Source organism: Lagenorhynchus albirostris, chromosome 12, assembly GCF_949774975.1.
Source record: "Lagenorhynchus albirostris chromosome 12, mLagAlb1.1, whole genome shotgun sequence".
Lineage (NCBI taxonomy): Eukaryota > Metazoa > Chordata > Mammalia > Artiodactyla > Delphinidae > Lagenorhynchus > Lagenorhynchus albirostris.
Genome location: NC_083106.1, coordinates 21,617,690 through 21,644,306, shown reverse-complemented (window position 1 = coordinate 21,644,306; position 26,617 = coordinate 21,617,690). Strand labels below are relative to the sequence as shown.

At 41.0% G+C, this 26,617-nt stretch overlaps 1 protein-coding gene across 1 annotated transcript; it reads right to left on the bottom strand.

Annotated features, from left to right (window-relative positions):
- Positions 1-26,595, bottom strand: HIVEP2 (HIVEP zinc finger 2). Its single transcript, XM_060168073.1, has 6 exons — positions 21,301-26,595; positions 20,114-20,268; positions 12,864-13,039; positions 9,389-9,490; positions 7,715-8,610; positions 1-2,461 (listed from the first exon to the last, which is right to left on the bottom strand). The coding sequence occupies exons 1-6, from the start codon at positions 26,467-26,469 to the stop codon at positions 1,637-1,639; spliced, it is 7,323 nt and encodes a 2,440-aa protein (XP_060024056.1). The 5' UTR covers positions 26,470-26,595; the 3' UTR covers positions 1-1,636.
- Positions 26,596-26,617: the final 22 nt, after the last annotated feature.

Below are 26,617 nucleotides of genomic sequence, written 5' to 3'. Positions count from 1 at the left end.
AAGCAGGTAATCGTATATTTATTTCTCTTTTTAAAGAACACTCCTTAATGTAATTCAATATACAAACTTGGTTTCACAGAATTATAATCCACTATATAGCACAAAGATAACCCAGATTGTGTGTGTGTGTGTGTGTGTGTGTGTGCGCGCACGCATGTGTTGTACCCCTTCCCTTCCTTCCATTCTTCTGAACCTACAAAGGCTCTGCCCACTGTCCACACTAACAAAAACCCATTCTAAATGTTATCTACAAAAGACATTATCCTCCCACAAGTTCTTTTCCCTGGAAAGGTCCTTTCCCGTTCCCCCTGAGATAGCCAGGAGTGTGACACTCTTCCCCTCTGCAGTAGGGTCAAGTGGCTTCCCCTAGAGCTGATGCCAACCCTGTTACCGTGCAGACTGGCTGACAGGAAGGGCTGGGGACCAGGTCTCCGTGCCCTTCCCCACTTCCACACCCACCCCTCAGTCCAAGCGCGACCCCTCTGTAGTAGCCTTAGTTCCAGTCACCATCTCGTGCAGCAAGAACCAAGGAGATTGCTAAGCCCAGGTCTTCTCCATGGGCAGCGCACAGCACTGCCTGCCAAGCCACCGGGCCGGCCGATAACCAAGCTCAACACAGTCCCATGTGCTTTGTCACTTTAATTTTTAAAGACACCCTAGCATAGGTCTGTGGCAACCTAGTGTCCAACTGAGTTACATAAAATTGTACCAGTGATGCACTTGTACATATTTACATGGGGTGGAATGTTTTCCCATATATTTAGATGAGTATATAGATCAACATGTTCACATAAGACCAAATACTTTTAATATTATTTATAACTGATTTATAAAGCTTTGAAAAAACTCACAATAGCACATTGTTTACTTTAATGCTTTACGGTACTATCAGTTTAAAATCACAATCAGCACTTAAGTTATAGTCAATCCAGCAAACAAGAGACAAAAAAATTTACAAGAGTTAAGAACTGACTGATACATCCTTTATCTTTTTTTTAAACTAATGCATAAGTGCAGAATAAGATACTCTAGTTTAAATATCTTGTTTACAATATACATTTTTGTTCTAGTTACGCAACAGTAAATCCCATGCTTCACATAGAAAAGCAATCCACAACATTAAGAAAAAATGTACAATTTATGAAACAAAGTAAATAAATATTAGTATTACAGAATCAGAGCTGTACATAAAAGCTGTTCAGTTTTAATCATATAAAAATATGTTTTAGTGCAACCTCACATATATATTGATGCTGTTTTGCTTTACATCATTTAGATCCAAGTGTCCAAAAAAGGAAAGAAATTACATTTATTACAAAGCAGATACACAAATTCTAAAATATGTACAAATTACTGCTAAAAAATGCTTATAAGAATATAAGCAAAGTAAAGAAAAGGCACAAACATCTGTACAATTTTAAAAGTACCAGACCCAATAGGTTAATTTCAAATTTTGTTTTGGTCAGGCTCATGATGACTTGTTAATTTACCTAATTCTTCTGATATAACAAAAGTATATATAATAGCAAACTACTGTAACTTAGGACAGGCATGCTATAAACTTGATTACCTCTATTTCTAGAAAAACAAAAACAAAGGGGAAAATGTGGAAATGAAAGTCTCCATGCATCTTAGATCAATGTAGTTGACTCTTTTCCGACAAAGGTTCCTTGCCTTCCTCTGTGCTTGAGGGTAATTCTTTGCTGCCTTGAAAGCCCGACTGTTTGTCATCTAGACAACTCTTGCTGTAAAACGTGGAGTGAGCGAATGCAGTCTGTGATGTACCAAAATTGTCCTTTTCACCATCATGCAAGTCAGGGTGGGTAGCTGAGGTACAGGGCTGACCTGGCTCAGGTCCACTAAAGTGTCTAATGCTAACATGTGCACTTTCCGAGGGTTTCTGATGGGGCGCCTGCCCCCGAGCTGGCTGGTCTGCCCCCAGCAGAGCGGCCTCTTCTGTGGCAATCCGGAGGGAGGCGATGGCTTTTGTGCAAGTCTGTATGTTTTCCTCCTGTTCCCGCTCTGTTGCATTCAGGCTGTCTTCTGAAGTGCTCTGTTTCATCAGTAGCCGAGGAGAGGAGGGTGTGCTAGGTGGACCAGATGACTGCAGAGCGTGAGGAGATCGCTTCTCGTGCTGCTTAGAAACCACATAGGGATCCTTGGCGAAGGAGTCCCCTGAAGCTCCTCTCTTCTCCTCAGAGCCCTCCATTGGCAGAGGCAATGTGGGTGGAGGGTGTAAACCGGAAAGGGCCGGCGGCATGGAGTGAACCATTTGGATCCCACCAACTGGCACCATGGGGATAGGAGCTCGCACTTGCTGCTGAGAGTGGAGTGGAAGATGACTGAAGACATAGTCATTAGGACCCTCAGGGAAAAGGCTGGAGCCTGGATGTTCATAAGCACCTTCTTGGTCTCCATAGAGACTGAAGTAAGGAACCTGAGGTAATCCTCTTCTTAAATTCTGCATCGGGAAACAGAGCACAACGCTTAGGACCCATCACACTTCACGCTTAGGTCAAGCTGTTTCATTCATTCACTCACTCACTCATTCTTTCAAGACACGTGGCGACTCCCTAATCTTTTTATCCATTTTTTATTTCTCAAGACAAAAGAGAATTTCTCAGTGATCTTTTAGGATTCTTGAGTGAGGCGGTGGGTCTGTGAAAAGTTGCCTTTGCTGTTAAACAGCCATGTAATAAATCATGCAATGTGTTTTCCACTAGGTACAGAGACATGTTCCAGCTCTGTTTTGTTCATAAGATGGAATGAAAAGAAAATAATGGATAATTACCAAAAACACTTTACTGAGCCAAAAAACACTAATAATAGATTTTTTAATTCAAAAGGAAGTTAAAAGATTACCATCTGTTTACATACTGGGCAGATTTTTAATATTTTTCTTAAGTGTTGATGAATAGAAATGGAGTGACAAGCCTGAAAATTAGCCTGCTTTTTTTTTTTTTTTTTTTAGTTTTCTACAGAACAGATGACAAAATGGTGGTGATAACACAAACTGGTTACTCCAATGTGCAAGACATTGGTCTAAAGGAATAAATGCCTGCTCAGGAGACATTGAGGCAGAAGATCACAGCTTCTCCATCAAATCTTAATTCAAGGCCAGATTTAGTATGGAAACTATGCATCAAAGTAGTTAATATTAAATATTTCAAATCGTTACAACTTGCATTCAACTACACAGCTGGGAACCAAAGATGACTGTGTTTTAATTCTTCTGTTTATACTACTATTTCCACTTAAATATCTTCTTGGCAATTAATGGATTAAGATACTTAAAATTGGGGGCCAGTATTCCAGATGTTATGGTCCCAGTCCTGAAAATGGAGAACTTATTTTGTATAATTGTTTCTGTAGCAAAACCCAACTTATACCGTGAGATTATCAGGTTTTGACGAGATGATGAGGTTTCAGTTACTGAGATTCATTCTTTTAATGAACCGTCATCTAAAAGAGACTCACTGTATTTTTATTTTTATGTTTTTTGAGAACTTAAAATCAGAGAGATACAAATGTGGCAAATACGGTAGTAATCAGGAGGGACCAAAAAATGTTCTAACTCATTTCAAGGATGTTTCAGTTCTAAAATTCAAGGTATGCTCTATACCATTAATGATTCATCCAGTTCTATTTGGATCGTGAGACCAGCTCAAGAACGATAAGTTATGCATCGTCTCTGCTACTCTGTACCAGGCTTGGCCCTTACCCTGTTCTGGGCTTCACCTTATTCAAGCCAAAAACAAATGACCTGTGCTGAAAGTGCAGGAGAAATCATGTAATCATCAACCCTATAACCACAAGCATCTCATAAGCTAGGTAAGGGGAGAATTTTATGGTATGAGAAAGAATCATTTAAATGCTACCAAAAAAAAAAAATGCCTCTTGTACTTGCTCTGGTTTAGAAAAAAGGCATGTTTCCTTCATCCATCACCACGTAAGGTGGAAGAACATAATGCCTACAATAATGACCTTTGAAGCTAACCAAATGAATCTTCTTTTAATCACGATTATCACAGATGCAAAGTTTAAAACAAAATGTAGCTTGGCTATTTTTCCATTTTGCTTTTGATTGCTATTCTGTGATGTCCACTGCATACACCTAATCAGAATGGGGGTCTGTGAGGCAGCCAGAGACACAGCTGTCCCATTTCATGAGATCTCTGAGTCAAGTCTAACAAAGGGAGTGGTGAACTGTCCTCTAAAAATAGGAGGTATTCAATATGTTCAATAGCCAACAGAATTTTGTGTTAAGAGTAAAAGTGTTATAGTCAGACCTTTACTGACCAGAAATTAAATGACTATAGTCACAGAAGCAAGTGCACAAGTACAATTCCTATCATGTAACCACTTCCATGGCTCCAAATACTGCCAGCCTTTTCCACATATCCTCTGTCCTTGAATTGACCCTTTCTTCACCCTCCAAATAAACTCTCAAGAAGATTTTTCTACTCTAATTTTTACTCCATTTGCAACACTATTCTCATAACTTGGACCTTATCATTGTAATATCGTGAACACACTCCCATCTTACTTAAAAATCTCGATACGGAAAGATGAATAATGAATGCATGTGTGGGTTGTGTTAAGTGCATGCATATGTGTGTGTATATCTATACATATACCCCATGTACCAGATATTTACCCCACTCATCTTTTCAACAGTGTCACTAGGTCCTCTGGAAGCAAAGGCTCAGAAGGAGGTAGGGGTGCAAGAGGTTCAGCTGGGGGTGGTGATGGGGGAGCGGGGAGTTCATGTATGGGAAGGTAATGGGAAGAGGAAGCAGGTGGTCAGCTGGGGCTGATCCAGGCTCAGCCATTGACTGGGGGCTGCAGGGGAGAATGTGACCTTGGCTTGAAAATGGAGGCCTAGCCTGAAGGTATGAACAGCTGGAGGCTGTCAGCTCACTGCATTCCTTAGAGCTGAATGGCAAGTTCTTTCAAGGACAGAAATCTGCTTGGCCCAGCCCCCTGACTGCCACAAACAGATTAAGAAACTGTGGCCAAGAGGTTAATTGACTTGTTCAAGATCACACAGAGAGCAAAAGGGATGGAACTGTAGGACGACACTTTTACTAGACAATGTTCACGGACACTGTACCGAGGACCAGGACACACTTTCTTTGTCTCCTTGCTATCTATCTACCAAAACTTTAAAAATGGAAAAGGAAAACTTTTTGTTTAAAAAAGATGAGGCCAGAAACTGTACAATTTTTTCATCATCATCCTTGAGCCACATATGATAAACCCTCAAAAAATATTTACTGAATGAATAAAAAACTCTTTTCTCTCTTCCTCTCTTCCTTCCTCCCTCTCTCTCTTTCCCATTCTATTGTTTATCTACCTACCTTTCTATCTATCATATATCTACCTATCTATCATCTGTCTTAAAATTAACACTAACCGGAGGGCATTAGGGAGGAAACAGCAGGATACTAGAATCTCAGTGACTGCATATCACCTCCTCCAAACCTGCTCCCTGGGACCTACCACTCCAGACTGAACCAGGTAATGAGCATGCCACACTGGACTACAGGGTCCTTTCATGCCACGGTCACTGCCCTGTGAGCCCTTGGTCAATGTTAAACAACAAGGTATTGCTAATAGAATTTCCATCAAAAAGAATTATTTTTAGGGTTATTCCAAAATAATAGGGGGAAGCACTCATCTACTACAGCAATCGGGAGACGTACTTCTCATAGGATCATTGATTCTTCTTTGCTCTGGCAATGAAAATCTTGTCCATACATCATAGAAACATGAAAACCCTCTGCAGCCCCTCCAAAAAGGTGTGGTAAAGCATCAAACGGGAAGCGTTCGAGACCAAGGGTCTCTGCTTGGGGAGGATCCTCAGGGAGGATTCCAAGGTCTATTCCTTTCTATCGCATGAACAAAGCAGCCTGCTAAGAATTCTCTACAGAGAATTAAACTGGGTAATAGACCAAAGGCTCAACAGTTGGGCTTCATAAATGGTAAAGTTCAACAATAATATTAAGTATCCAGGTGAACTGGTATTAAAAAAAAAAACTGGTGCAAAGTCAATGACTAATAAAAACCAATCTCCTTCCAACAACAACCTTCTGGCCATAGATCTAAAAATTAGATGAAGTCCTTCAGTCTACTCCTTTACTTCCTTTGCCCAAGTTGGCTGCGAGTTGCTATTATTTTTTAATAACAATAGTGTGTTGGCACCAAAGAGTTATTTTTTGTGGCTGTAGCTGATCAGGAACAGGAGAGTCTCATCTCACACACTTCATCAGCATCATTGGGTCTATACCAGAAAAAGCATTTTACACCCTGGATGTGGTATCCTGGTATCGGAGGGATTTCTCACTCTATTCATGCTGCAATAGCATGAACTTCAGAAAAGCCCTGCTTTCTACTTAGCACCACCAAGACACAAAAAACCTGTGGAAATGTCCCTCTTTTTCTTAGCTTGTTAATTTATTTGTTTGACAAATAGTTACAAGTAGTCCTGATAGCTACACATGTTTCCGCAGTAGTTGAACCATGAAGACTAAGCTGGTGGCGGGCTTGTAAACAGAGGGCGCTGGGGGCAGGGGAGTGGAATGCAGCAGGGAGTTTTCCTAAAGTTCAAAAATGACAACCTAAGCATATAATTCAGGGTGGTGAAAAGGTGATGAGAGGGAGGAAGGTGACCACTAGGGCAACGATAAGACGGTAGAGCTGGGAGCTGGTAGTGCTTCCTTTGGCTGTGAAGGACAGTGCCGACCCACATGATGGAAATCCAGAGCAAAAGGAGAATGGCAAAGAATAGAGCCCAGGAAACAAAAAGCACACTTAAAGCGACCAAACTCCAAAGGTATCATTCCTCTGTCTACACTAGGTGCCTGCTTCATTCATTTTTTAAAACCCTACACAAGCTGAAAGAGACATCAAGATCTACCACGCTGGTGGAATGAGGCAGGGCAGGTGCTTTTCTGTGGATCTGCATAAGCCCACTGCCTAAACTTCATCCATGATTGCTGCTGTTGTTATCTTAATCCATAATGAGGGCATACCATAGAAATCGCCTCTGGTGCTTTCTCCCTTAGCTTTCCCAGCTCCCCATTCTCTGTGGGCTCAAGATCTCACTTTACAAGGGCACTCAGTAGCAGGAAGTGGTGGTACCAGGAAGAAAAGCATACATGTTCATGCCTTTCATTTATAAACATACCAAGGGGTTCATTCTCCCCTCTTCCGATCCCTCACTGGTTTCACATGTCCACTCACTGTGGGCAAAGTAATGTTTATTTTAAAATATTTTTTTGCTTGAAAGTCAATGCTAATGCCTGAATCAGAATCCTTACCTGGCAAAGAGTTACATAAATGACACCTAAATGTCCCTGAGAATGTCTGTCTAGGCAGCCATGCTATTCCAAAGACTTCACCTTTTCTACTCATGCAAAGGTTTCAACTCCTGTCAATAATGAGTTAGGTTTAGAAAGCATTTAGAAAGATCGCCCCTGTGACCAGCTGGAAATGCTCTTCTCTGATGTAATACTACACTTGGGATAATACCACAGACATGTTACTGACAATAGCATGCAATAAAAATGTCTTCCTTCTATTTTCAGTAACCAAATTTACTCCTCCCCATGAGAGAGACCCATGTCATAATACATTTCACACTAGTGTGTCATCAAGAGACTCCAATGTGCTTGGACTTTTATATTAGAAAGAGAAAGCTAATTATACTTACAGGAGGCCCCAATACAATTGGCTCTGCTTGCAAATACTGTCCCATGGACAACGGTGGGTTGTGGTATAAAGCCCTTCTGGGAGATGGTGCTCTTATGGTGGTCATGTATCTTCTCTCTCTTCTGGGAGAGAGGTCTCTTCTGGCCGTGATCTCTTTCCCAGGTGACACTGGCCTCCTTGGGGACAGATGCCTTCTTGGTGAAACATCTCCTTGTGATATCTCTCTTCTCAAGGCAGCTTCCTTTCTTGGTGAAAGATGTCTCATGGGCGATACATCTCTCCTAGGTGATAAATGTCTTCTGGGCGACAAATCTCCTTTGGGTATCAGATACCTCTTTGGTGAATTATCTCGACAGGGTGAAGAATCATATCCTGGTGAGGAATGGTGGCTGGAGGGTGAGAAGTCCCTTGGGGAGGAACTCGGCTCTGAAGACAGCATGCATTCTTCATCCATACAACTAGGGATGTCTAACCTGTCTTTGTCTGGTTCCGAGTCTGTACTTTTGCTCTGGAATAATCTCTGGTATTCTGTCATTGGAGTATCTTCACATGAGTCACTTGGTGTCATAAGCTGAGTAACCTGAATACTTGGCAAAGTAACCAAATAACTGATCAATGAAGAATGCCCCAGGGAGCTATCAGAAGGAACCCCATGGGGCACGGCGCCAACATTCACAGGTAAGGAGGAGAATCTAGGAGGCTGGGGACTGGTGCTTCTTGATCTTGTTTTTGGTGTCAAATCTCCTTGGTCATCAAAGTCATCATCATCTTCATCATCATCATCATTATCATCTCCATCCTCACCATCCGATTCTTCAGCATCTGAGAACTGATGATCAGTTGAAATGCTGGACATGCTATGCTTCTCAGCCGCTTTGTGCAAATCTTCCATCGTTTCTGAAGCAATTGAACAAAGAGAATGAAGATCAAGATCCAAATACGAAGGTTAGGAGCTAATTTAGGCCCCATCTCTTTCCAAAAGCTTTCCTCAACCCTCCAGCCCTTAGAGACAGTCTTATCTCTGAATTCCTATAACACACATGGGCACATACCTCTGTGACTCTAGATTGGTTCTTTTTTTTTTTTTTTATGTACCTATCTGGTTTCATCTCCACCCTGTAATACGGACTCCATAGTAGGACCTTATAACTCAGGCATCATACCACTCATAGAAAACCCTCAATAAATGGGTATGCAATGTTGTTAATGATGGTATTAGAGGAAAAAGAGAAGCAAGACTTGTCTCTACAGGTATAAGACCTCACGAGGCCCAGCTGACCCTCAGGTTTTCTACTGAGGTTAGTGATGGATTATTTTTACTACTAGATTTCCTCTTAATAGGAAAAATAAGACAAAATGCTTTTCAAGTTTCCCAAAAAGTTTCATAAACTTTAAATCACCATCACAACTTAGGTGCAATTAGATCTCCTTTATGGTTCCAGATAGAAGTATTTCCATAGTAAGGCCTTTCAACCTCCTCAGCCAGAACTGAAATGCATTTCTTCTCAGTAAGTTTCAACCAATTCAATGTGTCAGACTTCTTTTCTATATTTAGTATTTAGTAAAATGAAATGTGATCAGTATCTTTTTTAAATACCTAAATTTATTTTACCACCTTGGCCACAAAGCTCCAGCACGCACAGTAAAGAGTTCAGTCAACTAAAGTATGAAATACCTGCTTCCTCGGTTTCGGTATCATCCACTGATGTCATTGAGACCCCCAACTCCAGGCATTTCTTCATGTGTGCTTTAGATTTCATATGCTTCGTTAGGTTTCCTGGAAAATACAGCCAAAAAAAGAGCAATGAATTGGTTACCAAAATGTGATGATTGCTGCAAAATTCAGTGTGAAATGAACTGACTTGAGATAATAAAGATTTGTTTCTCGCCCCTACCCCTTGTCTCAAACTTAAGAGGAACAATTTGGCTTCTGAAGATATTAACCCCAGACAGCTTCAGCCCAATCTCAGGCTTTCTGCATTCTAGAAGACTTGTCGAAGTCTAGGGTCACAGCTTTTCAAGAGTAGGCTCAAGTACAACTGGGAATCCCAGGCTTTCCTGGCTGAGAAGGGATCTAATATCTTTGGCCCAGTTGGGCCCACCTCCTTGGATTCCATATAACCAGGATGGCACAAGCTGGGTCACACCTCTCTGAGCAACTTCACAATGAAATACTGTCATCAACATATCCACCAGACCCCAGACCTTCTGGCATTGATCAGATATAGATTAAACTCACAGGATCCTCACTTGTCAGAAGAAAAAATATATGCAAACTAATGTTGGGGCCAATCCTGTAAATGAATGCAAAGATCCACACAAATACTTAGCTAACTACTTATAGGAAGCATTAGTCTCAGTATTTAGCATCTATCCATCTGGCATATATCAGCAAAGTTTATGACAGCAGCTTCTAAAGTTCTGGAGCAGCAAAATTCCTTTCTTATTTATCTTGAAACTCCCACTGTTCTACGAAAAAAGAAAGAATTTTATGTCAAATATGTATTATGATGATGATAAGACATACACAATTGTCCCTTATGTAAAATGGTGTAGTACAATTGGCCCTCCATATCCACAGGTTCAGCATTCACAGATATGAAGAGCTGGCTATACAGTTATACGTGTACCTAAGTACATATGTGTGTTTCTATAGATTTATATAATTGCTATATGGAATGTGAGAAATTATGAAAACACTGATCCAACCACCTCTGATTTAGGATCTATGAAATTATATATATATTATTCCATGTCATATATATAACTTATCGAAAGAGATCCAGGAAGTAATTCAGCTGTAAGGGCCATATTATTATCTTTGCGCTCTGACGCTGCTTTAGTAACACAGCAGCAAATGCTTTATTTTTAAGAGTAGGCTCATTGAATCTAGATGGAAACCCAGCCTGCTGAAATAGTTTATTCCCCTTGTAAGAGTGTCTAGCTTACTATTAATGTAATATATGAGCCACAACTCTAAACTGGGGCACTGTTGTTTATTATTTTATTTATATTATTTTATTTTTTACTTAACATTTGGCTTATTGCTTATATACCTACAAATTTTATGTGGTATTTTGATAACTCCAAACATAGAAATATGTCCTGGCCCTTATTGCTCTTTTTTATCAAAAAAACTATATCTACAATTTTTCTAAAGATCTAAACAATTTTTATAGATACATGATCAAGAATTCTAAAATCTGTAAATTAATTAAATATATCTATAAATTAATGGAAATCATCTGCTTCTATAAGGGTGCAAGTGATCTGAGTATGTGGACATATGTAGATGTTAGGTATGTCAAGATAGTTTATTTAGAGCTTAGTATGTGTTTCTTCTTCTATATTTTTCTTTCCACTCGTTTCAAGTAGGCAGTGAGGCTTTGCGCTCTCATCCTCAGGGTAGTTTTGTAGTTAGAAATAGGGCTCAGAAACAACCCCGCCCTGACTTTGGCTTATTAAAGCCTTGAACATATGAAGGATTATAGCAAAGAGAGGGGAGCAGGATGGCAGGAAAGGGCACCTGGAGAAGTGACACAGGCACAGAGGAGGTACCGGTCCTACAAGTGTGCTCTGATTCTGTGCTCAGATAACATAACAACAAGCACTTCAGCCGGAAGTGAAAACTGGCTGGCGAGGGGTTTCCCAGGATGATCTGCTCTTTTTAAGATTCCAAGACATTTGTACATTCCCGAAGGGTGACAAGGAAACTCCAGTAATGACCAAGAATAAATTATTTCCTGCTAAAACTCCAAGACAATGGTTCAAAGCCAAATTTAATTTGGGTAAAAAGAAATAGCTATGTGACGTTTCTTCACGCAGTGTTTCATGCAGCTATAACTACAGTTAACTCATATGCCCAGGGAATATCAGTTGTAACGACTGGTGGATTTGCATTATTTCCTAAAACCAAAGTTTATATTTTCTTGTGTCCTAGGGAGTCTCTCAGTGAAGTTCTACATAAAAGGTCTTGATTGTGCAAAAGTGGATGGTATTTAAAGGACATTATGTTTATCTCCTTTGAAATGCAAATGAACACTCCCTCCCCCTCTTTCTGGCTTACAAAGAGGCATACTTATAATATAAATATCTTTTTAATAAAGAAGAAACAGATACGTTGAGAGGCTACACATTTTTACTTCTGACAAACGAATAAAGACAATTTAGGATTTTGTGTATAAGAGAAAATAGGTACACATTTCTCTACCAAAGATTATTTTATTTGATATTTATTTTTCTTGATGGGTAGTGGAGCAGATTAATTGGCATGCAAATCTAAAGTTAAAACATTGGAAAATGTTAGTGTGAGGTTAGTGAGGGTGTGTCTAGAGGATTCATTAGTACTTTACAGTAAGTAGTAAAACATACTTCTACAGAAGTCATCCACCTCTAATTCACTACTGTTTGTATTCTGAGAACACTGGGTTTATAAGCATTTTCAGAATTTTATAAAATGATAGAAATATAATTGAAGCAACCTTTTAGTATAAAATATTTTCATATAAATCTACCTTCTAAAAACAGATATTTTTTAAAAAAAGAGAATATCATTTCAAGGCAAGTCTTAGTTTTATGAGATTAATAGCCATGGCCTGAGAGTAAGAAATTGTCTCCGTGCTGATAAATACACAGAATACAAGCTATCAAATTTCTATGCATAATTAATGCAAGTGTGGATGGAGGGGCCCACCGGGGAGTCCGCGGGTCTCTACATCATTTATAATCTTGAGACTGACCATGGGCACATGTTTTCTTTCCGGCTGCCGCCTTGCTTTTCTAATGCCATGGCACGGATTATCTCCCTGCAGTATTTCAATACCGGTGCAAAGATTTTCTAGACCACATAACATTTCCAACATGAGGTAATAGCTATCCAGGCAATTCTTAGCCACTTCCTTCGAGACAACTAGCCTGGACCTAAGTCTGTAGCTCTTACTTAGGTCATAAAAGGAGCCTCACTGTCTCATGTACATCCTCAGACCACTTAACAGGAAGAGGAAAATACATTTTGTGGGGTCACATTTTCACAAAGAAAACCAACTAATTGTCGATGACGGTTATAAAATAGTATTCAGAATCTGGAGCAGCCATTAAAAAGAGTGTTTTTCCTCTAAAAAAAAAAAAAGAAAGAAAAATCAGACCCGTACCTTTTGTTTTGAAGGCAAAATTACACAACTTGCATACATAAGGCCGGACATCAGTATGAGTGCGAATATGCTTTTTGAGCATGCTCGGTTTCTTACAGCGAATTCCACATTCTTCACAAATGTACTTTCCACGTCCACGTCCTCTGACATATACATAATCTTCATTTGACTTATACCTGTTAAAAAAGGGAAAATACAGTGTGTTTCCAAATACTTTTGCACGTTATACATCAAACCAAAAGCTAATCATTTGCAAGACAAATTTTTAGGAGGGACTTTTACAATTATTCAACTTTATTTCTACAAAGCCTGTGAAATCTATGCAGTAAAGTCCTGAAAGAACAGATTTGGCATTGTAAATAAAAGGGAATTTTTTTCTACATGGAGTTCAAAACGGAATTGGCTCTTCTATGAAGTGTAAATATATGGACTCCGTACAGATGTCCAATGGGCTTATATAAGCCTCAAAGAGTTGCAGAGCTGTGCACCTCACTGCCTCTGGCCAAGAAACATCCAAAAAGTTATACTAGCATATTTAAATCATCACATATCATTTGCTAATATTCCATCATCTAAGATGTGCATACCCCTCTGAATTTGCTAGAATAAATATGACTGATTATAGAATTCTTCATTGCAAGTTTCTACTCTATTTTTACAATCCTGGCACGAGAGTCAGAAATTTCTAGCTTACACAGGCTGAGCTGAGCTCACCAACTGTTGCCTACAGATTTGATCTGCTCTTCCCAAGGACCATGAATCTGTACTAAAGTGAAGTCTCAATTTCAAGTGGCTTCTGGAAGGTACTGTTACATAATGAAAACTAGACATTCTATTTTTCAATCAAATTTGCATTCGTTTCTGGAAGGATTTAATAGAGAAGTTTGAAAGGATAAATGAGGTCCTCTAGTTTAATTAAATCAGTTAGATGAGCAAAGTCTTAGGTATTCACTGTAATTATCAATGGAAGAAACCTATCTAGTGCTCACCATCCATCACATTTTGTTTAGAATACAGGGAAACATGACCTATCATACAGTATAGCAGCATTCTACTGAATAACTCAATGAATACCATTATCTCTTAAATCTCAGGCTAGAATTATGGGTCTAATGTCATTCTTGGGAAGATATTCCTTTCGAAGGGCTCTTTTTATAACTTCAAAAGGTAAAGTGACCTACAAAATGCCTTAACTCAGTGGGGACTGACTTAAAGGCACTAGATTTACAGTTTTGTTTTGTTTCGGCTTACATTCTAAGAGCATTGCAAACTTCTCTATTTTGTTCTAGCTAATCTATCATCAGAAATAAAAGCAAGTTCAAATTCATTTGTCAAATCCACTGAAGAATATTTAAGAGAGAAAATCCATCCAACATATTTAAATATCCACTCTGCTATGGATACTATTTAATCTTAAGATTATCTTTTGTTCAGTACCAATCCAGGTGAGAATTGACTAGTATCAGAAATATGAATAGTCAGTTTTGCATGCTTTCTGCTCCTTTAAATCTTTCCCACTTAGGGACAAGGAATTTCCAAAGTCAACTTTTTCTTCAAAACTATTTTGAACTTTATCTTTCATCTCACATTGTCTTTTGTAATAAAGAAGAAAAGAACTTAAAGATGCAAAATATCTTTCATCTTTTAATATCACTATTCTCTGCCCCAAACTTAGGGCATGAAATTACCTAAGGATGAAATTACCTTAGGATGAAATTACCTAAGGAATATAGAATAAAACAAATAATTTTATAGAAAGCAACTTTTCTTCAGGGAAGGGTACTTTAAGCTTACTGTGGCCTAGGCCCATCATTGTACTTAATGTACAATGAATTATCTTCAAATAACACTATTTTAATGTCTCAGCTGATTAACTTGCTTCCAGAATGAAAATAGAGTGAATTTTGTATAAAATATAACCATATTAGAAAAGTCTGCACAAATAAAATATTTACCCTTCAACAGTTCTGCAGACCCATGAATTTACTTGATACAAGAATTAATGGATTTTGAAAAAATAATTGAAAGATATGATGAATTGGGCGACTGGAATTGACATGTATACACTGATGTGTATAAAATTGATGACTAATAAGAACCTGCTGTATAAAAAAATAAATAAAATAAAATTTAAAAATTAAAAGGAAAAAAGAATTCATGGATTTAAAAAAATAATTAAAAGGTATGTTTAATTAAATTACTAAGTCTATGAATTAAATAGTAATAAGAAACATATACACTTAAAAATTTGGTCAGTAATACTTTTTTTTTTGAACTTATCACTTTGCAATCGGCAAAATAAGAGGTGGTAACACACTTCTTGGAATAAACAGCTGATTACCACCAGGCAGAAGATGGATCACAGATTAAGGAATGATATCAATTACAGGAAAAAATCTGTAAAATATACAATACATGGAGGCTAAACAATACACTGCTTAATAACCAAGAGATCACTGAAGAAATCAAAGAGTAAATGAAAAAATACCTAGAAACAAATGACAATGAAAACATGATGACCCAAAACCTATGGGAGGCAGCAAAAGCAGTTCTAAGAGGGAAGTTTATAGCAATACAATCTTACCTCAAGAAACAAGAAAGATCTCAAATAAACAACCTAACCTTACACCTAAAGCAATTAGAGAAAGAAGAACAAAAAAAAACCCCCAAAGTTAGCAGAAGGAAAGAAATCATAAAGATTAGATCAGAAATAAATGAAAAAGAAATGAAGGAAACAATAGCAAAGATCAATAAACTAAAAGCTGCTTCTTTGAGAAGATAAAATTGACAAACCATTAGGCAGACTCATCAAGAAAAAAAGGGAGAAGACTCAAATTAATAGAATTAGAAATGAAAAAGGAGAAGTAACAACTCACACTGGAGAAATACAAAGGATCATGAGAGATTACTACAAGCAACTGTATGCCAATAAAATGGACAACCTGGAAGAAAAGGACAAATTCTTAGAAAAGCACAACCTCCTGAAACTGAACCAGGAAGAAATAGAAAATATAAACAGACCAATCACAAGCACTGAAACTGAGACTGTGATTAAAAATCCTCCAACAAACAAAAGCCCAGGACCAGATGGCTTCACAGGTGAATTCTATCAAACATTTAGAGAAGAGCTAACACCTATCCTTCTCAAACTCTTCCAAAATATAGCAGAGGGAGGAACACACCCAAACTCATTCTACGAGGCCACCATCACCCTGATACCAAAACCAGACAAAGATGTCACAAAGAAAGAAAACTACAGGCCAATATCACTGATGAACATAGATGCAAAAATCCTCAACAAAATACTAGCAAACAGAATCCAACAGCACATTAAAAGGATCATCCACCATGATCAAGTGGGGTTTATTCCAGGAATGCAAGGATTCTTCAATATATGCAAATCAATCAATGTGATACACCATATTAACAAATTGAAGGATAAAAACCATATGATCATCTCAATAGATGCAGAAAAAGCTTTTGACAAATTCAACACCCATTTATGATAAAAACCCTCTAGAAAGTAGGCATAGAGGGAACTTACCTCAACAAAATAAAGGCCATACATGACAAACCCACAGCCAACATCATTCTCAATGGTGAAAAACTGAAAGCATTTCCACTAAGATCAGGAACAAGACAAGGTTGCCCACTCTCACCACTATTATTCAACATAGTTTTGGAAGTTTTAGCCACAGCAATCAGAGAAGAAAAAGAAATAAAAGGAATCCAAATCAGAAAAGAAGAAGTAAAGGTGCCACTGTTTGCAGATGACATGATACTATACATAGAGAATCCTAAAGATGCTACCAGAAAACTACTAGAGCTAATCAATGAATTTGGTAAAGTAGCAGGATACAAAATTAATGCACAGAAATCTCTTGAATTCCTATACACTAATGATGAAAAATCTGAAAGAGAAATTAAGGAAAAACCCCATTTACCATTGCAACAAAAAGAATAAAATACCTAGGAATAAACCTGACTAAGGAGACAAAAGACCTGTATGCAGAAAACTATATGACACTAATGAAAGAAATTAAAGATAATACAAACGGATGGAGAGATATACCATGTTCTTGGACTGGAAGAATCAACATTGTGAAAATGACTATACTACCCAAAGCAATCTACAGATTCAATGCAATCCCTATCAAACTACCAATGGCATTTTTCACAGAAGTAGAACAAAATATGTCACAATTTCTGTGGAAACACAAAAGACTCCGAATAGCCAAACCAATCTTGAGGAAGAAAAATGGAGCTGGAGGAATCAGGCTCCCAGACTTCAGACTATTCTACAAAGCTACAGTAATCAAGACAGCATGGTACTGGCACAAAAACAGAAATATAGATCAATGGAACAGGATAGAAAGCCCAGAGATAAACCCACACACATATGGTCACTTTATTTTTGATAAAGGAGGGAAGACTATATAATGGAGAAAAGACAGCCTCTTCCATAAGTGGTGCTGGGAAAACTGGACAGCTACATGGAAAAGAGTGAAATTAGAACACTCCCTAACACCATACACAAAAATAAACTCAAAATGGATTAAAGACCTAAATGTAAGCCCAGACACTATAAAACTCTTAGAGGAAAACATAGGCAGAACACTCTATGACATAAATCACAGTAAGATCCTTTTTGACCCACCTCCTAGATAAATGGAAATAAAAACAAAAATAAACAAATGGGACCTAATGAAACTTCAAAGCTTTTGCACAGCAGTGGAAACCATAAACAAGATGAAAAGACAACCCTCAGAATGGGAGAAGATATTTGCAAATGAAGCAGCTGACAAAGGATTAATCTCCAAAATTTACAAGCAGCTCATGCAGCTCAATATCAAAAAAACAAACAATGCAATCCCAAAATGGGCAGAAGACCTAAATAGACATTTCTCCAAAGAAGATATACAGATTGCCAACAAACACATGAAAGGATGCTCAACATCACTAATTATCAGAGAAAGGCAAATCAAAACTACCATGAGGTATCACCTCACACCAGTCAGAATGGCCATCATCAAGAAATCTACAAACAATAAATGCTGGAGAGGGTGTGGAGAAAAGGGAACCCTCTTGCACTGTTGGTGGGAATGTAAATTGATACAGCCACTATGAAGAAAAGTATGGAGGTTCCTTAAAAAACTAAAAATAGAAGTACCATACGACCCAGCAATCCCACTACTGGGCATATACCCTGAGAAAACCATAATTCAAAAACAGTCATGTACCACGATGTTCACTGTAGCTCTATTTACAATAGCCAGGACATGGAAGCAACCTAAGTGTCCATCGACAGATTAATGGATAAAGAAGATGTGTCACATATATACAATGGAATATTACTCAGCCATAAAACGAAACGAAACTGAGTTATTTGTAGTGAGGTGAATGGACGTAGAGTCTGTCATACAGAGTGAAGTAAGTCAGAAACAGAAAAACAAATACCGTAAGCTAACACATATATATGGAATCTAAAAAAAAAAAAAAAAAATATATATATATATATATGTATATAGTCCTGAAGAACCTAGGGGCAGGGCAGGAATAAAGATGCAGACGTAGAGAATGGACTTGAGGACTTATATATACTACCAGATGTAAAATAGATAGCTTGTGGGAAGCAGCCGCATAGCACAGGGAGATCAGCTCGGGTGCTTTGTGACCACCTAGAGGGGTGGGATAGGGAGGGTGGGAGGGAGGGAGACGCAAGAGGGAGGAGATATGGGGATATATGTATATGTATACCTGATTCACTTTGTTATAAAGCAGAAACTAACACAGCATTGTAAAGCAATTATACTGCAATGAAGATGTTTAAAAAAAAAAAAAAAAAAGAATGATTGGGACATAGCCCATAACGTTGGACAATGAAATGAGGAGAAAATTAAATATGGCCCAATCCTTTTGGATCATCAAAACACAGCAATAAAATGTTCACATATGCTTTTTCATTTGTGTCCTTCGTTAGTGGAGATGGGCTCCCCAAATCATACAGTCACTGTGAAAGTCTCGCTAATCTAGTACAAGTGCGCTGTTATGAAGAAGACTGATGAATGTAAGCGTTGATTCAGTCACAGGGATCACTCAGTCTCTATAAAGATAAAATCTCTATTTCTCTTGTTTGTATTAAAAGATGAGGAATGTGAAAAAATACTGAGACAAGCTTCATGACTACAAACAGCTGTGGCTTGAGTGGTGACAATACTAGGCATTCATCCAAGGGGGTCAACCTTACCAGGGAACCAACTTTGATAAACCATCTCCAAACTGGTAAATCTATGTGAGAAACTGATACTTCATATCACCAACCACTCAACATTTTAGAGTCAAACAGATAACATTATTTTGTTCTCCAAATATAATTAGAATAAAATCATGCTCATGGAAATATGTAGATTGTAGATCTGTTGCAAAGATAAGGTAGACACATCACCATCCCCAAATGTGGTTAACGTCCTTTAAAATTTTTAAATTTTAAAGCAGAAGTCTGGGCTTTTTCTCCCCTGTGACTAGATTTAAGATACCTTTCTATCAAAATCTAAAACTGGACATTACACATACATGCAGTGTTTCTTAACTAGATAGACAACAAAATCATTGAACCTTATTACTTGAGTTTCTGCAACTCAGAATTCAACACTTAAAAAGAAATTCCTAAAGACAGAGAAACTGTCACAGACCAGAGAAGTTTGGGGAAACATGACAACTAAATGCGAAGTGGTGCCCTGGCTTGGATACTAGAACAGAAAGAGGGTATTAAAGGAACTGGTGAAATCCCAATAAGGTCTGGACTTTACGTAATAATAAAAACAATAAAATAAAACTAGTTTCTAGGTTTATACATGAGTGTGCATGACTGCATTTTTGTAAGCAAAGAATAAAAATATGTCCATTACTAACACAACAAATGCCTATCAAAGTAATACCAAAGAATGAACAAACTTAGACAATATCAAGAGTCCAGCAATTTAGTCGATTTCATATGGAATTAGAGGTATGAAAATTTAAGGCAGAAGTTCGAACCATATACAATAGGGACATTTTCATTAAAAGCAAGTCATGAAAGCAAGGGCACGAGCTCATTATCTATTACCAGACAGACTTCAGAAATGTGTATAGAAAAAGGAATTTGCTTTATGCTTCAGACCAGAGGAGATACGACTTTTCCATGCAGACACTCAGGACCATTTATGCTGAATTTAATGGAATACTTTACATTTGCACATGTGTTTCCTTACCCTCCTTCAAAGATTTTAATTCGAATCGGCTCAGCTTGCTTGGATCCAATATCCTTATCTCCATGAATATCTCCTTTCCCTCTTTCCTTTAAGATATTTCCCATTAGTTTCCTTTCTAGCTTGCTGCCAAATAAAAAGGTCGCATCAGGTTTCATCTGTAGGCCAAAAAGAGAGAATCATTTCGTATGCATTCCCTAAGACACAGAGGAAGCGCACACATCCCACTCTTCCATGATCTCTGAAAATCAGCCTAAACTCCATGCTAAAAGGCCATAGGCTGGCTACATAAAATAAGGGACAACAGGGATAAAATCAGAAAAGATGACAGTTTCTACAGAATAAATTCAACATTCTGTTAAAAAAAAAACCAACAAGACCCCACTAGCATGTACACTGTACAACACTAATAACAATGTTAAAAACATGTTCTGTTTTTGGAAGTAGCAATTCAAGCAATCTCTATGCGTTTAGAAAATATTCTCAAAAATTATTAAAGAGAATGGTAACTGAAGTGAGTAAATATATTTTATATTTTATTTATTATATATTTTTGTTTAAGACCTCCATGTACTTCTTTATTAATTTAGCATAAATTCCAAAGTGGCCCTTATTAATATTTTTATAATCCTACATGTAAGGCAATAATTGTTCATGTAGGAACGAACCTGCTAATCCCTTGGAAAAATGAGTTTTGAGAGAACTATATTAAAAATAAATTTTAGTAAAACAATAGCCAATGGGAACAACCCCTCCCTCAGAAGTTCACAAAGTTCAGTTCTAACACCCTGCAGCCTCCTTCCTGATCTTTCCTCTCCTGTGTCCACTCCCTGTTCTATGTCCTCATTTCACAATTTCCTGAAGTCCTCACATCAAAGGAAAGTTGGTCTGCTAGGTCACTAACACAGGTTGGAACGGAGAGGAACTCCAAGGAATTAGCCCCTGCGGTGGAATTTCACTGCACCCGGCTGAGGAGATACTTTGTGCTTGGTACTTTCCTAAGTACTGACTGGTACTGACCCCTCATAACTAAGTTCAGGGTCAGTGGGTAAGGCCCGTTTGCAGAGGACCCCCTCCCCAGCTCTGGTCTTCATTTTACTTTATGTTTTTTTCCGTACGTCCTTCACTACGTATTCTGCTCAGCAGTCAAATCCACAACACAGAGTGCTTTCAGAAACAATATTTGTTACCTGAGCAAACTGCTTCCAAGCACTTGATGACGTAAGCTTGCCGGCTCCAGGCCTGTGCATAGCGGCCAGGGTATAAATTTCTGCGGTGATTTTTTGCTTGGACCTCAGAAGAGCCAGCGTGGTCTTGGTGTTCAATCCTGATGGGTTTGGGTTACAGGAACTAATGCACCATGAAGCATATACCGAGGATTTGAAGGTGGCCTGTTGCACGTAATTGGGTTTTGTATAATTCAAGAAGCACCAACTCACAGTCGTTGTTGTCCGCAGACTGGGGAACTGCAGAATCTGCTGGAAATCTACCACGTCCGTGAAAAGAAGAGTCGAATTTGCCACTTTCCCGCTTGGGTCGGACGCTCTGGGGACCAGCACGCCGGCAGGCAGCTTCTGGCCCTTCCCTTGCTCTTCCAGCTGACTGTCCCCGGGTGGCAATGAGGAAGTCTGCGGGCTCATGCTCATATCAGACGCCGTCTCATCAATGTCTAACTCATCTGAGGACTCTTTGCTTTCAGAAGGCCCACTGGACTTCTGCCCCAGAGCGGGTGCCCTGGAGCTTGGAGGGAAGGGCTCCCTCAAGGGCACGCTGGCGGACGGGTGGTCTTGAGATGAGGAGGGGGACAGCGAGGAGAAGGACGATGACGCTGATGGCAAGCCATCCTTTGGCTCAGAAGCACAGCCCTGTCGAACCAGCTGGGGCTTCTGTGGGCGGGAGAGATCCTTTTTGATGTCTGAGTTGGTCAGCTCCACGGCGCTGAGCTCCTCCACGATCTGTCCATACATCTTTTCTTCCTTGACCCTTTTCTGCTGCTTTGTTTCCATGAAGAGTTCCAAGCTGCTGGCTGGAGAAAGCATCCGCTTGCTGCCTCCCAGGGTGGCGACGCTGTCAGAGGTGGAAGGTAAACATAAGGGGATCGAGGATTCCAAGCCAAGGGGTATGGTCTGAGGTACTTTCCAGATGGGGCACTTTTCCAAGCCTGCGTGCTGCCCCAACACCTGGGCAATGTTAAATCCTATCCCTTGCATGGCCGGGTTGGTTACCAGTGTTCTTTGGGTCACATTCTCGTCGACTTTGCATATGACAATGGCAGGGCTGTTCTGCCCAAGCATCTGAGAAATGCTTGTGTACATGACACTCCCATAGGACGGTACGTGGGTCTGGATCCTAACAGGAACCACTGTTCCTGGTAAGGACTGTAAAGGCCCAGCGTTTGCTGAGGTGAACTCTTCTTGAAGAACCTGCTCGGAGGGAGTATCTGTTGACTTGGTGCTCTCCCCTGACGGAAACTTTGGAAGAAGGTTCTTGGAGTGTAGCCCTGATGTTCCTGAATAACCCGGGTAGGTTTGCTCTTTCGTGTGCGCATAATCAGCGGATTTCTTTCCAGTGTGCTCCGCCACGGGCTCCAAGGGGTAGCTGGGGTGAACTTCTGCCTGGAAAGAAGGCTTTCCATAGCTCTTTGGAGCGTGCGGAGCCAGGGGATGGGGGAAGTGTGCCTGCCACCAGGGGGGCTGCTGAGCTGGGAAATGAACCATACAGACGGTAGGATATTGGAACTGAAACAAGGTGTTCTGGATTGGAGAGAACGGAAGAGTCTCTTGATGTGGAAATAAATGTGGCTGTTCAGTCAAGTGCTTGCTTGGAATATAGGATGTCGGTTGTATGAAGGGATTTCTCAGAGACTCCTGACTATCCAGGTGCATGATCTGTTGCTGGGCCAGGTGGAGTGGTCCTGAGCTCAGCTGGGCACAAGGACCCACCACCTGCTTCCCTGGGTCCTCTGCCTGAAGGGCAGGAAGCACAGAGCACGGGGCGTGGTGCCACGTGGCCCTGAGGCTGCCGTGCAGATGTTCTAGCTGTTCCTGCTTTACGCTCAGATCCGCGGCGGCCTCCCCCTGGGCGATCTCGGGAGAGCCACTGAAGGAAGCCTGCCGCACCAGAAAGCATTTCTTTCTCTCCCGGGATGGGGACAACGCGGATGCCGACGCCCCTGCCACCGGAGCATGGGACAGATTCCCATAATCGAATGATTTGCTCCGAATTTCTGGGACTTCCGTTGGGTGGGGACAAGGCATCTGCTCGGACGAGCAGCGTCGCATCTCCTTTTGGTGGTGGTGGCCGGGGACGGATAACGAGTACGAACCAGCAGGGACCGTCAAAAACTCTGAGTGCTTCCCAAACTCATCCGGCTTGGGAGGTGCCGCAAGCTTCATGGTTTCTTCTCTTTCGAAAGACATGGAGAAACTGGAGCTGTGCGACAAGTTACTTTCCTGACTGGGGCTGCGGGAGAGGCCGGTGCCTGTGGATTCAAAGCTGGATTCCCCGGAGGAGTGCTCCATGTCCGCGAGCCGCAAACGCTTCTTTTTGGGCGGCAGCTTCTCGGCCGGGAGCTGGGAGAGGGTCTCACTTCTCTGGGGCCACTGAAATTCCTCCACCGGCTTTTCTGCCTCTTTACTCTGGGCCTCCTTCTCCTTCTCTGGCTTGTCAGGCTCCTCGGTCACGCGGATCTCGGGGACCTGGATGTTGTGCTGACGCACGAGGCGGGGCTGCGCGTGGTAGGGCGGCTGCGCGACCTGCTGCGAAGGGGATGGCTTCCCCCCGCCTTCCGTGGTCTCCCCGGGCGGAGCCCACTCTGGGCTCACCGGGGCTTCTGAGATCTCACTGTCACAGGTCTCGGAAGGTGACGAGGCTTTCTCCTGGGCGCTAGCGGCGAGTTCAGCGGACTCGGACCTCTCAAATGAATTGGGGCGGCTCAGCGAGTTCGTGTGCTGAATCACAGAGATCACATTGCCGGGAGGCTTCCTGCCCCCTCCGTCTGACGGCTTGTCTGAATCAGCAGCTGCGGGTGACTCCTCTGACCCAAGCGATGGACTTCCAGATTGCAGCGGGGGTCGACACGGGTCAAAGCGCTCCGAGTGACCATGAGAAGGGTTTTCCTGTCCAGCCAGGCCGAATCCACTCCTGGCTCCTTCCTGCATCTGCAATTTGGGCTCGAAATCTGAAGTCGCGATGCCCAGGGGCGTGCTGACGACGCTACTGCAGATCATCGGGGTGTCCTCCTCGTCCCCTACACTCTTCTCTTTCCGGCGTTTTCGATTTTCACAAGTAGTTCCAAACATGGTTGGCACTCCCTGCAATGGCACCGAGGGATCCATGAAATACTCTCCGCCGTGTTTCAAGGGGCTGATGCAGGAAACATCCCTGTAGCTCTGCTTGGGTGTCTCAGAATCCTCCCACTTCTTATAGGGTTTCCGACAGACATCATAGTCATACCCAACCCTGTCCCCAGGAATCAATTTCTTTTCCTTCAAGGATGGACCCGTGATGCTCTTTGACATCCTGCCATGGTGTTCTGCTTCCACGTGCCCCTCCTGTACCGAAGGCAGCTCAAAAGCCGCTTGTCTTCTTAACATGCGCTGAGGGGGTATTCCTACAGTCCCTGGATAGAACACATCATCAGAACCAGTCATCCGTTCATCAAATGAGTGACTTCCTCTCAAAGAAGGAGGAAGACTTAAATTCGTTGCTGAAGAAGTTGGCATTGAGTTGCTTCTAATAAGGGGTGAAGAGTCAACAGGAGCTTCTAGGAGAACTGGGCTGCTGCCTTGGAAACTGGCCGGATAAAGTTTTCCTTCATTCCTGATAGATGATGGAATAGTCTGGGACTGTCTTGACTCGCTGTTGAATTTAGTGGATTTCAGCATGCTTGTCTGACTGGGGTCGATCTCTCCCTTGCTTGGGATCAGCTGTGAAACAGGATCTTCAAACATCTTGACATCTAACCTGGTGTTAACGTGAGGTAATGAGTCCATGGTGCCCTTCCTACCCATCGTGGCGCGCTCCTGACTTGTGGTTGTAACACTGAGTGTATTTCTCGGACTAAGCCGACAGTATTTTCCAAAGATGATTTCTTCATAAGACTTTGCATTTGTGTTTGGAGGGCTTATCTGCTGCTCTGCACTTTCTGAGCGGGAAAAGTAACCAGAGTCAGTGCTTCCTTTACTGTGCGGGCTCAGAAGGTTTAGAGATGGCTCAGAATCTTGTCCTTTTTTCTCTGACAGTCTTAGTGCAAGTTTCTGTTTAACTGTGTGAGAGTCATCAGCTTTAGTATTTAAAGACGGATTTGGTAGCATATCAGTGCCAATATACTGAGAGCTTTCATTAGGTAAAGGAATCCCGCTTTTGGGGATAATCAAAATCGGCACCTTCATCGGACCTCCCAGTGATTCTTCCAGTGACCCATGATAGACACCTCTGCTGGCGATATCCAGCGGCATGGGTGGGCCGGGACTCATTTTGTCAGAAGCCTCCACAAACAAAGAACTCTCCTCATCTGTGTCTGTACTCTGTTCACCGTCTGAATGTATTTCTGCTTCTACATCAATAAAACCGGCCTCTAGGTCCAATTTAGATACAGCTGACTCTGTGAAAGGGACTAATCCTGCCTTAATTGCATGGGCATGTGACTTCCTGTGCTTGTACAAATTGCTCTTTGTCTTGAAAGAGAAACCACAAGGTATACATGGATATGGCCGCTCACCAGTATGGGACCTGATGTGTTTTTTCAATACGCTGGGTTTGGCACATGCCCTGCTGCAGTAAGGGCAAATGTACTTGCCGGGCTTTTTGGGTTTGTGCTCTTTTTTGTGAGCATCTTCCGACTGTTCGATACTTTTCTGGGAGTATTGGCTATAAGCAGGGTTCAGACTTGAAATCTTTTTTCTAGGATAACCACTACTGTGGCCGTGTATAGGAAAGGAAAATAAGTCCTCGGAGGCAACAGATGGCAAAGGGCCAGGGAAAAGCCACGGAGGGCCTTCAAGGCTCTGATGTGGCTTGTTGCTGTGCATGACCCCCTGTGGCAATGAGTGCTGAGGAAAAGAGAGGGAATGTTGGCATGAATAAGGACTCAGACGGTGCGGTGGGTATTGCTTCTCTGTGACTTGCTGTGCCACTTCGCCAGGTGAGGCCAGTTTCCCAGAACCAAAGAGTTGTGCTGATGCTGTGTTTCCGATATGCTCAGGATCTATTTGTGGTTGCTGCTGTCCTTCTTGACTGCCAAAAGTGCTCATCTTAATAACAGCTGATTGTTCCTGTCTCCATCTACCTGACGCTTTATCAGTTTCTCCAGACCTTGAGGTAGCTTTTTGTCCTAGAGCTGTGTCCCCAGTGTCCATTTTGTTACACAAGGTCTCAAGTGCTAGTTCGCTTGAAAGCCGTGCAGACTCATGGAGTGTCTTCAAAGCTGCGCCTTTCAAAGCTTGCTTGCTTCCATGTTCCAGGGTGTCTGCAAACTTGCTGAGTGTTCCTTCTCTTTGGAACCTT

What these genes read in the sequence shown, in the direction of transcription:
- HIVEP2 (XM_060168073.1), bottom strand. Translation starts at nt 26,469, where the DNA reads ATGGACACTGGGGACACAGCTCTAGGACAAAAAGCTACCTCAAGGTCT. An exon ending in ATTAAAATCTTTGAAGGAGG is followed by an intron (nt 13,040 to 20,113) that starts GTAAGGAAACAC and finishes CTTTTTTAACAG; the next exon opens with GTATAAGTCAAATGAAGATT. An exon ending in TACCGAAACCGAGGAAGCAG is followed by an intron (nt 8,611 to 9,388) that starts GTATTTCATACT and finishes CAATTGCTTCAG; the next exon opens with AAACGATGGAAGATTTGCAC.